This window comes from Quercus lobata, chromosome 8, assembly GCF_001633185.2.
Source record: "Quercus lobata isolate SW786 chromosome 8, ValleyOak3.0 Primary Assembly, whole genome shotgun sequence".
NCBI classification, from domain to species: domain Eukaryota; kingdom Viridiplantae; phylum Streptophyta; class Magnoliopsida; order Fagales; family Fagaceae; genus Quercus; species Quercus lobata.
This window is the reverse complement of record NC_044911.1, coordinates 52,655,492-52,668,590: the sequence shown is the minus strand read 5'-3', so window position 1 is coordinate 52,668,590 and position 13,099 is coordinate 52,655,492. Positions and strand designations below refer to the sequence as shown.

At 36.7% G+C, this 13,099-nt stretch overlaps 1 protein-coding gene across 1 annotated transcript; it reads right to left on the bottom strand.

Moving 5' to 3' along the window:
* Window positions 1-7,855: 7,855 nt before the first annotated feature.
* Window positions 7,856-10,621, bottom strand: LOC115957323 (40S ribosomal protein S13-like). Its single transcript, XM_031075544.1, has 5 exons — window positions 10,504-10,621; window positions 10,323-10,395; window positions 9,291-9,429; window positions 9,020-9,206; window positions 7,856-8,151 (listed from the first exon to the last, which is right to left on the bottom strand). Exons 1-5 carry the CDS (start codon window positions 10,524-10,526, stop codon window positions 8,118-8,120), a joined length of 456 nt encoding a protein of 151 aa, XP_030931404.1. The 5' UTR covers window positions 10,527-10,621; the 3' UTR covers window positions 7,856-8,117.
* Window positions 10,622-13,099: the final 2,478 nt, after the last annotated feature.

Below are 13,099 nucleotides of genomic sequence, written 5' to 3'. Positions count from 1 at the left end.
CAGACCATACCCTCTTATTTCTGACCCATGACCCACCACTCCCTGTATTGGCTGGGTACAGGCTAGTGATGTTTGGGCCTTGCGAGTGCTCTATTTCTATATATGTCCAAAACTTGCTCGTTGTGTTTGCCGTGGTCTGGAGGCTCATCTGCACATTCTGCCGCCCATCCTTAACTTCTTATGGAGTGAGCTATTTTCTGATTCCTCATTCTTTATGGCCTACTCCTTTTAAAGGCTAGGCTTTGTTTGATTGTGGGCTCTTCTTCCTTCAGCCTACTCTCTTACTCCTTCCGCGATTTTGCCTCTATTTCCTACCATACCACTCTGTCATTCTTGTTGTGATGTTATTTGACCCCAGCCTGCTCGGCCTCTTTGGTCCTATTGCTTATTCTTCTCTCAATGACTCAATAAGGTTATTTGAGTTTTGTATTACATTGCTTGTGGGTTCTTTTGTCCCATTTATTTCCTCTTGGGCATCCTTGGCCCTTTTTCTAATTCTGCATTCTCATGGGCTTTTACTAACTCCCTTAGACTTCCTTGGTCCAATTACCTTATCCTTCATCCTTGGGACTTATGGGCTTGCCATCAACTCCTTCTTTTCTTTGCTTGCATTATTTCGGGCCTGTTGTGGCTCATTCTCACTTTTCTACATCACATACTGCCCATAGGTTTGCTACTTCTCTCTCTTTGGCCTCCTTCAAGCTCGTTTGCTTCCTTAAGGCCCATTTATTTATCTTATGGGCCTATGATCCATTATTCCTGTCACTTGGACTTAATGGTTTTTCTATCCACTTACTAACTCTTTTCTGCCCATGTTGCTAGGTTTCTTCCTTCTACTGGGCTTCTTCCTTCTACTAGGCTTCCTAAAATGAGCATTAACAACTAACAAACTTTTTATTACATGCATAGAAATTGTTTGATAAAATATCTGAATGTTTTCTTCCTTTTGTAGAATCTAACTTTGTAAAATTTCCATTTTGTAGGTCTATTACGTGGACATGTTTATTTCTTGCTACAGTATATACAAGATTGGGTAAGGCCCAAAAATTTAGCTCTGGGTTTTCTTCCTTTTTTCAATTTTGTATCAACTTATTTTTTATTTTATTTTTATGTAATGTACTTTTATGTGAAAAAGTAGGAGCAAGCGTGAGCAAGTTTAAAAAGCTAGGGTCTTTTCTTGCTTAATTGATTGTTTAGACACTCATTAGCTTGGACTCAAGCTCAATGTCTAACAGGTAGTACACAAGCCAATTCATGTTCCTTGTTTTAGAGATAACCAATATGAAAATTCATTTGCAATATGTCAACCCATTTTATCTATAGCGTTAGGTGAAAGCTATTTTATTCTTAGTCTCAAGTTTTTAAATAGTTCTTTGAATTGTCTTTATAAAATATTTTTGTAAAAATGCTCTCTAATTTTATAAAGAACATTATGATTTGCTTGATCAGAGTTGGGATATATGTAGTCTGATTTAAATCTAACACGCATATGTTAGAGGTTTGTGATGTTGCCTTCTTAGTTATTAGTGTCCATATGTTATTTTCTTTGGAAAGTAGAGGAGACACCTTGGCTACATGGATTAGAGCACAAAGTTGAAGACCAAAATGAATTTGGTGAAGCTTGTGAAACAGTTGATGCCTTATAAGTTGTAACTTTAACAAATTTTATCCCAGAGTGATGATGCCTTCAATGTCCTCTATATGTGTTTAATTTGTTATCCTTACTAGGCACATTATTACTAGAGGCATAAGCACAAGTCTAATGAGAGCTTTTTGATCACTGACATAGCTTTTGTCTAGCTGCAAAGTAGTTTTCTTTCTTCTTAATATGCACGTATTTGAATGCGTTTCTACTTTTAAGTTTTTGCTTTGTATTTGCCTTTGAGAGGCACTAAGTAGGGTTCAATATTGCAATTGCTTTGAATTTAGTGATGGTATTAACTAGACATGTGATTACTTTTGTCCAACATTAGTTGATCTATTATAATATTATTAATTCACCTTTGTCTTTGGATATCAAAGCACATTGAAGATGCCACTCTTTACCTTGATGCTGCATCTATATAAAGTGTCCAATTTGTTAGGGCATTTCATGTGTTGTTGGACCTGGGAGTTTGTGTTAGTTGCAGTTTGGAGAGCATGTGTTTTGTTGACTATTGATGCTCATTTTGGCAGAAAAACCCAATAGCAAGAAGAAGCCCAACAATATGGAAAGAAAAGAGTTAATAAATTGGGAGAAAAGCCATTAAATCCGAATGGTAGGAATAATGGATCATAGGCCTAGAAAATAATAAATGGGCCTCAAAGGAAGCAAGTGGGCCTAGAGGAGCCCAAAGAAGGAAGTAGTAAACCTATGGACATTATATGAGATAGAAAACAAGCAAGAATGGGCTAAAGAGGCCCAAAGCAATGAATTAAGTGAGTAAGAGGATGATGGAAAGCCTATGAACCCCAAAAGTGAAGGATATGGTAATTGGGTCGGGAAAGCCCAAAAGACTTACCAAAAGTCCATGGGAATGCAAAATTAGAATGGGTTGAGGATGCCCAAGAAGGAAGAAATGGGCTAAGGAAGCTTGTAAGCAATGGAATGGGTTAAGAAAGCCTAGAGAAGCATGAATGCAAGCCCAATGATAATACTAGGCCATTGTAATTAAGTAAAAGGGAAAGCATACAGCCGGCATGAAAGAGGCCCAGCAAGCACAGACCAAGCAATACCACGGCAGGAATAACAGAATGGCATGGTAGAAATGTTAGCAAGTCTATGGAAGGAGCAAAGAATGGGTTGAAGAGAGAAAAGCCCACAATCAGGCAAGACCCAGCCCATGAAGAAAGTGAGTCATAAAGAATGAAGGCTCAGAAACTCGTTCACGCCACAAAAGGTTAAGAATGAGTAGCAAAACGCACAAACGGGCCTTCAGGCCATGGCAAAAGCATGAGCAATAGACAAACTTTGGACACACACAGAAGTGGAGCACGCACAAGGCTCAGGCACCACCAACCTGTACCTAGCCAATACGGGAGTGGTGGGCCATAGGTCAGAGGTAAGAGAGGGTATGGTCTAGCGGTGGGGAGAAGGAGGGAGCCTATTCTAGGGTTCTCACTCAAACTCTTTTGGGAAAAATGTCTTGCTGGGATGACATATTACCTAAAAGAGAGAAAAATGAGTTGGAATCACTAGGTGCATGCCATGAGGGATAGAGAGAGAGAATGCCCACCCTTATCCGGATGGGAATGCCATGGTGAACAAGCAAACAAAATAGATTTCTTTGTCCGGTAATGGGATGTGGCATGACTAGCATAGGTAAGTGGTGGTGGCTGGTCAATTGACAAACTAGTGGGTGGTCTGGAAGGACACCCACGCCCAAATAAAAGTGGTTAAGGGGTGAAATGGTAAAAACTAGTCACGGCAGGCGGTATATAAAGAGCCTTCGCCGTGCACAGTAACACAACATTACAATGACCACATCACCACAACATCAAAAGAACAACATCACACGAGCAAGAACTTAAAAGAAAAGAGGGAAAAGTAGAGTAACAAAACCTAGAAAATGAAAACAATGGGAAAGAAAAACAAAGAGTAGGCAAGAGCATGATAGCAGGCATGCACCAAATGGCTAATCCTTTCTCTTCCTCTAAAAGCCTACCCTTTATTAAGGATTAAGGATTTCTTGGGCATAAGCCATTTAGGCCCATCTTCTCAAAGTGGGTAATTTCTACAGCAGGACCTTCCTATGAAGTTATCCACATTGAGGAAGTGGTTCCCTCTTTGGTCTTAGTTCCATAATACAGCTAAGCACGGCGGACTAACCTTTTCTCCTTAAATCTTATTGATTAATTATCGGTGTTACCTTTTCTTTTATTATTATTATCTTTTCTTCTTGTAATCCGTTTTCTATTGTTGTGCTACTCGTTTCTTTAATTGAGAATTCTTTGCTTGTTTTGACTAACAGTAAGCGTTTTTCCTTTATTGTTGTTATATTATGTTTGCCTACCGTAACTTTTTTGTAACAGTTTCATTTGCCACGGGCATGTGACCAAAGTTTCAACAAAGGGGCTTTAGTTTGTACACAACCCTGTTCAAGGTGAGTTGCAATTGAATCGATTCTAACTCTCCTACCCAGAACCTTTAGGTCGTAGTGTGATAGGAGGCAGCCTAGCCCACAATCTCAAAAAGGCCCACCACATTGACACAGTAAGCTAATAGTGTCATGTATATCTTGAAATATCTTTTATTGCTTCTTTCAATCTTCTATGGATAAGATTAAATGACTTCACATGTGAACATTTCATAAATAGATATGTTTGTATCGATATGTGTGTGTGGCATACATGCTTGTAGGTGTCCCAGCTTTTGTAGCTAACTTATTCAACCCATGTCAAGCATGTTGTAATTTACTAATTTTGAATTTGCTTTGAATCCTAGGTGGTAGCTTAGAACTAAAAATCTGATGCCAGAAGGAAAATAGTGGTCATCATCTCAGCATATATTTGTTGAGCAAGATTTGTAGCTAAGTACTACCTGATATCTCATCAATCTTCCCTCTACCACTTGAGTCAAGGCCCAATTGCAACATCTTACTTACTGTTTTTATTATTATTTTTATTTTTGGTGAAGTGTGGTTACTTTTCCCCCTTTAAATAAATTAGTCAATTGTAAATATTACATTACTATATTTCCATATATAATAAAATCTATTGTTGTCATTGTTGAACACATTACTAGGACTTTAAATATAACTTTGTGTTCTGAGAAACTTAGTACTCATTTGGATACTGATTATTAGCGTTTGTTTTTTTTTTTTTGAAGCGCATTTTTGTGGCTGTGGTGGCTTTTCCAGTGGGTCCTGTGCACTGTTCACAGGACCAACAAACCTTTTTCTGAACAAAACTTTCATTAAAAATGGGTTCCACGGCACTATTCACACATTTAAAAATTATTTTGCTATAATGTTTTCAGTTTTTAGTTTCAACAAAATAAGCAATATCGAAACACACCTTAATTTCTGAAATGGTGCAAACTTAAGGAACTATTACATGTGTTTTACATGCAAGCCTCCTAGAGCTTAGGGTCTACAGAAGGTGTGTTTTGAGGATAGTAGGTAGGTTATATTAAAGGCTAAAGAAAAAATATTAAGGACTAATATAACTAATTAGATAAGGTCTTGGAGAGAGATAAAGAGACACGAAAATGTTGTGAATTGTTAAATAAAATGTACTGTTTCACTATTACCAAAATAAAAAACCAGAGATTGACAAAACATTTGTAAGAGAAATAGAAATACTCATTCTATATCAAATTTATTGTATAAGATCTATCAAACTTTATCCAAGCTTGGTTGAAGAAGCTTTAACAAAAGTTGGTGTTGAACTTGAACCAGTTACATGGGTTCTCTTTCTGTTAATGTTGAACTTGAACTTTACCCAGCAGGTGGGCTCCAAAGTTAGGCCACTGACTATTGAGCACTAGCATCAAATGTATTTAGCACACCAAACACAAAATTTGGGTATGAACTACAGTGAAATTCTAATAATAAAAGAATATGGCAAGATGTTTTTATTAATATTTGAGTATTTTTTATTCAATTTTTCTCTCTCTTCTCCACTAAAAAATCTTTTCTTTCTTTTTTTTTGGTAAAAAAGGAATATATTACTAGAACTACACAGCCAGAATAGGCTCAGTATAAAGTCTATTTAAGTACAAGCCATCATAATTAGCTTTTAGCAGCTTAACAATGTCCACATGTGGACTACTAAAAACACAAAAATCCTCGTTTTGGTTGGAACCCAGTCTTGCTAAGGCATCAACACATCTATTCCCTTCACGGAAGCAGTGTTTAATTTGGGTTTGAGGGAGCTGAGTTATAAGGTACCTGCAGTCATCCACCAAAGCCGAAGTGACATTGTTAGCATTCTTGGAGTTATTCAGCAAGTCAACTATAGATTTGGCGTCGATCTCGATCTCAACAATAGGTAAATGAAGATTAAAACATTGTAGTAAACCGTCTCTAAGGCCCCATAATTCTGCTGCAAAACTCGTTGTGACTCCAATCTTCCTAGCATACCCACAGACCTAATCTCCTTCTCCATTTTTGATGAGCCACCATTACCAGTTGGGCTTGGGTTACTCGTTGAGGAACCATCCGAATTGAGTCTAAACCACCTCGCCTCTGGTCTTTCCCATTTGATTCTCTTCACCACTTGGTTAGTAATTGCTTTAGGAACCTTTACACAATGTTCGTACTCCATGGCTTCTCTAAAAATTTCATGACCCAAATTATGTTGTATGGGCTTGTTGTGAAATACAACTTGGTTCCTATGCTTCCATATGCGCCAGATTGCAAAAAGGAATGAAGTTTTCCATGGGGTTTGGTCTTTTTGCTTCTTCTGTTCAGTCCTTCCATTAGTAGCGACGCACTGTTGCAGATTCCCATAGAAAAATGAGGTGTTGACCTCCTCTGCTTCCAGTTGAGCCCAGAAATTTTTAACTATTCTATAATCCCTTAGCGCATGGATTATGGACTCAGATTGAGAGAGGCATAGAGGGAATGATGGATCCACCTAACCCCCCCTCTTTGTGAGGCACTCCTTTACGCCAATACTATTATGCAAGCACATCCAAACAAAAGTTTGAATACGGGGGTAGTATGTTGGTTTTCCAAACCCATTGACTAGTAAATGGAGAATCCCCTTCCTCACCTCCAATGGCAAGTTTATAGGCACTTTTAAGCTCAAACCCTACATGAGAGGACATTCCCTATGCTAATCTATCTTGACCTCGGGCTGCAAGGGAAATCGGGGTGGCTTTTAGCTTAGTGCTGACACTATCTAGCATAGAAATGGAGATTTTAGACCAATCCTATCCATTTACTGTAACCACCTCCTTGACCTTAAGCTTCTCCTCTTCTAAAGACAAAAGGTCCTTGTACTAGACTTCTAAGAGGCCCATCACTACACCAATTGTCAAACCAGAAGCTTAACTCACTCTTCCTGCCCACAATCCATCTTGTCCCTTTTCGAAAGATATCTTCACCTTTTTTCATTGCTGACCTTACTTTGGAACAAGGCAGCTTTGCAGGATTTCTGGCATCTAGTCTTTGCCTATTGCAATATTTGCTTCTTAAGACCTTGCTTCTCGGAATGAAAATGCCAATTAAGCTTAGTAAGGAGAGAGAGGTTTCTGCCATTTGCAGTGTGTAGGCCAAGCCCACCACTATATTTTTTTTTTAGCATTTCAATCCGTACTGTGTCAAATGCCAAGTATGTACTGTATCAAATGCCAAATACTTGGCATTTGACACACCTAATGAGACTGCTCTTATGCCCCCACTTGAGTTAAATGTTCACGTTACTATGCCCCCATCATTCTCTTCATTCTTAGACTCTCTCGACCGAAACTTGGGAGCTTCGTTTAACTATATAAAGGTTTGGCATTGGTCAGGCTTTCATTTGGGTCCTCTCAGACCAAAGCGAGTTACACGAGGTTTCTCTGATTCTACCAGCATCTCAGCTTCCACTGCATACCAGTAAATCATTTTTTACCCCTTTCTTGGGAAATTTAGCTGAAACCGATGGGGCTGGTCTGATTACTAACTTCAAACATTGAATTTTAGATTGTTTTTAGTGAGTCTATTTAACTTTGATTGAAATACGCCTCAGAATTTGACAAACTATGCTGCGGATGTTCTTTTACAGAACTTGAAGACTGTTCTTTATATTTACCAAAAATAATAAGACTGCTCTTTTACCAAACCTAAGACAATATACGCTGGTACGGGCACCAAGTTTATATGCAAGCATAGCCTACTTCATCATTCAACACTGCATCATCAGTAATATTTCGGTTGCACAGTATCTGAATTTTTAAAGAAATGCTTTTGTTGAAGTCACTCTGCTATCATAAATGGTGCATCTATATTGTCATCTTGTTTTTAAAGAAATTTAAAGAAACTTGCTCAAATGCATTCCAACACCAAATTGTTTAACCATAAAAATTATCCTGACAAAGCTCTTTCAACAAAATCTGCCAAACCATTGGGTACTGAAAAAAAAATTTAAATCTCCTCGTCCAAGAGTACATTCATGGGAGCCTCCAAAACTTTTACCAGAAAACATCTAACTTAAGCCACAAGAGTGCTGGCGGTGGTAGATTCACTGCCAAAAGAAACAAGAAATAAGTACCATTGCAAATTGAAGAGGACCACAGAATAAACAAAAAATTGCCATCCAGACAGAAAAAACAATAACATGATCAACTCAACTAAAAAGTTTTATGCATTATTATTTGGAACCTCAGATTCTTTAATAGAAAGGAATTCTAACACGAAAAATACTATTGTTTTTTATATCTGACAACAAATCAAGCTAAAGAGGACATTTACCTCTATATTAATAATAAAATTTATTTGTTCTTTTTTTATAATTCAGGCAAATGGTAAACAATAAGTCTAGTAACAAAAAAATTCACAATTACCAATGTGGCATGTTATTGGCAGGTAAAAAAACAATGTTAGATGTGGGCCCAAATAAGAACCAATAAGAACTTGCCAAGTCAAATGTTGTGAAAATTGGGGTGCTTGTAGCATTAACAGTCATAGTTTGAGCTAACATAATTTTGTTGATTTCCTATTTCTGTAAGATATCATATCTAATCAAATACAGAGATTTGAAATAGTAATCCATCCACAATCCAAACCTTTTAACACAATCAACTACATTATTATACATAACTATCTAGAGTCTGATTTCTCCAATACACCAATTATCAAATATGTACTCAACATAACAAGCAGTGTAGCTATACCCAAGTATCCTCACCATAATTTCTTCATTCATAAAAGATTTACCAATATACTCAAGGTTTCATCCATATGAAATGTGTTCAATCAGCTTCTCATTCCTGACATTAACCAAGAGAACCGAATACTGGTGTGCGCGTGTGTATATCTACTTCTAAGCATAAAAACAACAGCACAGAACTATGATCCATATACTTGTATAAAGAAGAGGGGCAGAAACTTACTATTTCCATACAGGTGGAAGCTTCTTTGTCTTCTTGTAGTAGCGAGCAAGGCGATGAATCCTGCTCTCAACCAGAATCAACCGAAACTTAGAATCTTTATCCTTTCTATTCCTCTCCAAATGCTTCCTTATTGAGACTGCTTTCTTGATGAGATGGTACAGATCCTCAGGAATTTCAGGAGCAAGCCCTAACCATAGAAAGAAAAATTATTTAAACATTCCCTTTATATCTAAGACAACACACAGCAAAACAGAACTGAGAAAGTGCGCACCATGGGCCTTCAGTACACGCAAAATCTTACTCCCAGTAACACTCTTCACTTGTGCAATCCCATGAGAATCACGAAGAATAACACCAATTTGAGATGGTGTCAGACCCTTCTTGGCAAACTTGCAGATATTTTCCTCAACCTGAAAAATCAGAACAAAATTTAAAGCTATATCATACAACACAAGAATTCAGGATTCCATTTACCTAGCATGAAAAGATTACTAGTTTCAATCACACCTACGCACTAGCCTTCGGCATTCTCATAAAAAATCAGAACAACATTTTCTAGACCATCAAAAATAGTTCTTATGCATGACATTTTGACATTGTAAATTATTCTCCATATAAAGCCTTTTCCAATAACCATCTACTCATATTGAACATAGAAATATTTCAAAGCAAAACACAAAAGTATACAGTATCATTTATAGAACATAAGATTAATCAGCAAGACCTTAAACTATTCTTTGTTTCCCATTCTTCCAATATTCAGTACAGTCATGGCAAAACAAATGGCATAAGACATTTTGATTACAATTACAGAAAAAAAAAAATTTACTGAACATATGGCAAAGTACATCAGTCAAAAATTGATACAGTGGACAAACTTCTAATCATTCAACAAATGTTCTGATCATGCACAAAATACTTAATCTTCCATATATTGAATAAATCAAACTAGTACAAAAATCAATATCCTACCATTAAAAAAAATCAGGAAATTAAAATACTTAATATAATGTTTGTTTGCAAGGCTAAAAAAACCAATGACATTAGAAAATAACAATACAAACAGTCTACAATATTTTTATTCATTGAAGATAACTTATTAAAGAAAAAAAACCCCAATTATATAACCCACTGACTAAATTGAGTGGAGCTGTTGGTCTAGTAAAAACACATCACTACATTTTCTCATCAACCAAACAGAGATTATCTTGCCCTAAATTAAGATTAACATAAATTCAAAATTGACACATCCAAAAAGAAATCAAATAGACAGCAATCAAAGTTGGGTTTTAGGGTTTCTCACATCCTGAGGAGAAGTCTTCAGCCAACTGGGTGGGGTCCTCTTGTACGGAAGAGCCGAAGCCGAAATACCCTTACTGAAACCATAAAAAAAAAAAATCAGAGTCAAAACAACTCAACGGTTTACAGAGAAGTTTAATTTGATAATCGTGAAATTAATTCAGATTTAGAAGCAGAGAGCGAACCCTCTACTGTGCATACGACCCATGGTGGCGGCGAGTGAGTTTCTCTGTGCCTCTTTTGCTCACTGTGGCTCTTTCTCACTCTCTCTGTTTGTTGCTCAGAGAGAAACCCTAGATAGAAATGGAGGCTAGGGTTTTTAACTTTTTATTGTTTTGGTTATTTGCAAACGAGTCCCTGGGCTTTTTTCTTTTTTTTTTGGGGGGGGATCGTACTAGGCCCTATTCTTGCTTAGTGTGATGGGCCTGGGCTTCTATGTTGGGCTGCTCTTGGCCCAATATGTGTGCTACGTTTATGAATACTTCTTGGTTCTGACTTCTAAGGCCAACCCAGAAATTGATTCAATCAATGTTTTCGGCCCAAAGTTTACAGAAGGGGTATTAATTGTGTTTGATTTAGTTTTAGATGGGCAGTTTTGTAATTTTACTGTTTGACAAATTATAATTTATAATCCCCTTGCTCCCATATATTAGGTGGGATTTGGATACACGTATGGCGTTTGCTTTTTTTTTTTGTTTTTTTTGCACGCGTCTCAGGAGATAATGTGGCTATTGTTTATGCATTGTTCATGAACAGTAGCCATACTATTTGACTTTTCAACCTTTTTAGCACATTAGTGGGTCCATGAACAATGTATGGGACCCACAAATCTCACTTTTTAGTAACTTTTTTCATTAAAAATGGGTCATATAGTACTATTCACACATTTAAAAATTATTTTACTACAGTGTTTTCAGCTTCAGCAAAATAAGTTTTATCCAAACGGAAATTAATTAGTTTTAGATGGGTAAAACTATCATTATTTCACTAGTGGTTAGGATTATAAATGAACCAAATTGTTTATTAACAACTCGAGTTCATTGTTTATTAACTGCTCAAGTTCAGTCTGGGAAATAACTTATTTATGTTCGACTATTAAACAAACCAACTTCAAACATAATAATGTGTTTAAGAACAAGTTTGTGAACATAAAACTTGATTTAAGTATATATAATATTATATTTTATATGTATACATGTTGAAAAATATACTTATATATACTCGAGATTGGATTGCATAAGATTATTATTTGTAATTTATTGATAATACAAATACTCCATACAATTGTACAAATTAGTAAAAAGTTAATCCAAACATGCACCAAATCTGTTGTCTTTTGAAAAGTGAACCAATAATGAAACTCCTTTGCATCTCCTAATAGACTATTTTTGGGCTAAACAAGTGTCGCAATGAGAGATGCCCATTTGGTAAAAGAGTTTGAGTAATGTTGTTTGGGTGTTTTTGATATACACGTGGGTGAAAAAGTGTGTTGAAATGTGTGTAAGGTTATTTAAAATGTAAAAATGTGTGTTAGAACTTGCTCACCAATAAGGGAAGTTTTGGTGCAATACCTAGTGTGGCAACCAAGTATTTTCAATGGCAACTTTGATAGCCCCAACAACCCTTCTTAGAATTTGGTGGCATTTCTGGCACCATTTTCACCGACTCCTTGTTGTACGCTACCAAGGGTGTTGGTGTATAGGCGGTGGGTTTGCCAAAGGAGTTTCTACTTTGATTTGGATAGTTTTCAACCTTTAGAATTTTTTGTCATCCATGTGTCTTCCATCCGAATAAAAATGAAAGAGAATAGGAGAATTTTTAATGGAAGGAAAGTCCAACGCTTATCCTTTTAGCTCTTTTGCTTATCGAACAAGAAAAAGTAGTGGTTCCCTTCTCCCGTGGTGGTTCCCTTCTCCCCTAATATTGACAATATTTCTACCTCAAAACCTTGATGCTTATTTGATGACAATATAGTTTACAAGTTTAAAAAACTATCCTTTATAATTTACTAATCAGTTTTTTTATAATCATAATTTACTAATCAGTTAATGCAATTAGAAACTTAACATCACATTTTGAAAGCAACAAAAGACTGAACCACCATAAGGAACAGTGTCTGTGATTCGAATCATTCGATTTCCTTTTTCTTACTTTTACTTGTAATGCTTGTTCGTATTTTTCCCCATTGATATAACCTGCAGGCAATTGTCTCTATCAAGTTTGGTACTTGTCACACCCATGAACCCAAATGAAAAGCTGGTATAGTATGGTTCAAATTGCTACTACTTGACTTGTGTGACTTAAAAGCGACTTAAATGCAGCAGTCACATCTACCCCTCTGCAAAGCTTGGAAAAGTATAGTAATGGCTGAGCATTCCCATTAAGGATGCTAAAAGTGCCATATGTTAAATTTTAGCACCAATTCACAAAAAAACTAACCCCATCAAACATTTCATATCTCAAAAATTTTGAGATACTGCTATAATGAGATTGTATTAATACAACCTCACTGTAGCACAAATCTTAAACTAAAAACTATTTTTTTATTTCAACGGTAACTGTGCGTGTATTTGTTTTTTATTTTTCCCTTCTTTCTTCTCTCTCCTCTCTCACTTTCCCGTAGCTTCTCTGTGGGTCTGATGGGTCTCGATGACTGTAAGTAGATCTGGGTCCGACAGTGGTTGGGGTTGGTTGAGACCATGGGTTGAGTTGGTTGAGGTCGTGGGTTGAAGATCGGGGTTGAGGAAAGGATCGGGGTTTTTGGGGTGGTGGGTTTTGTGG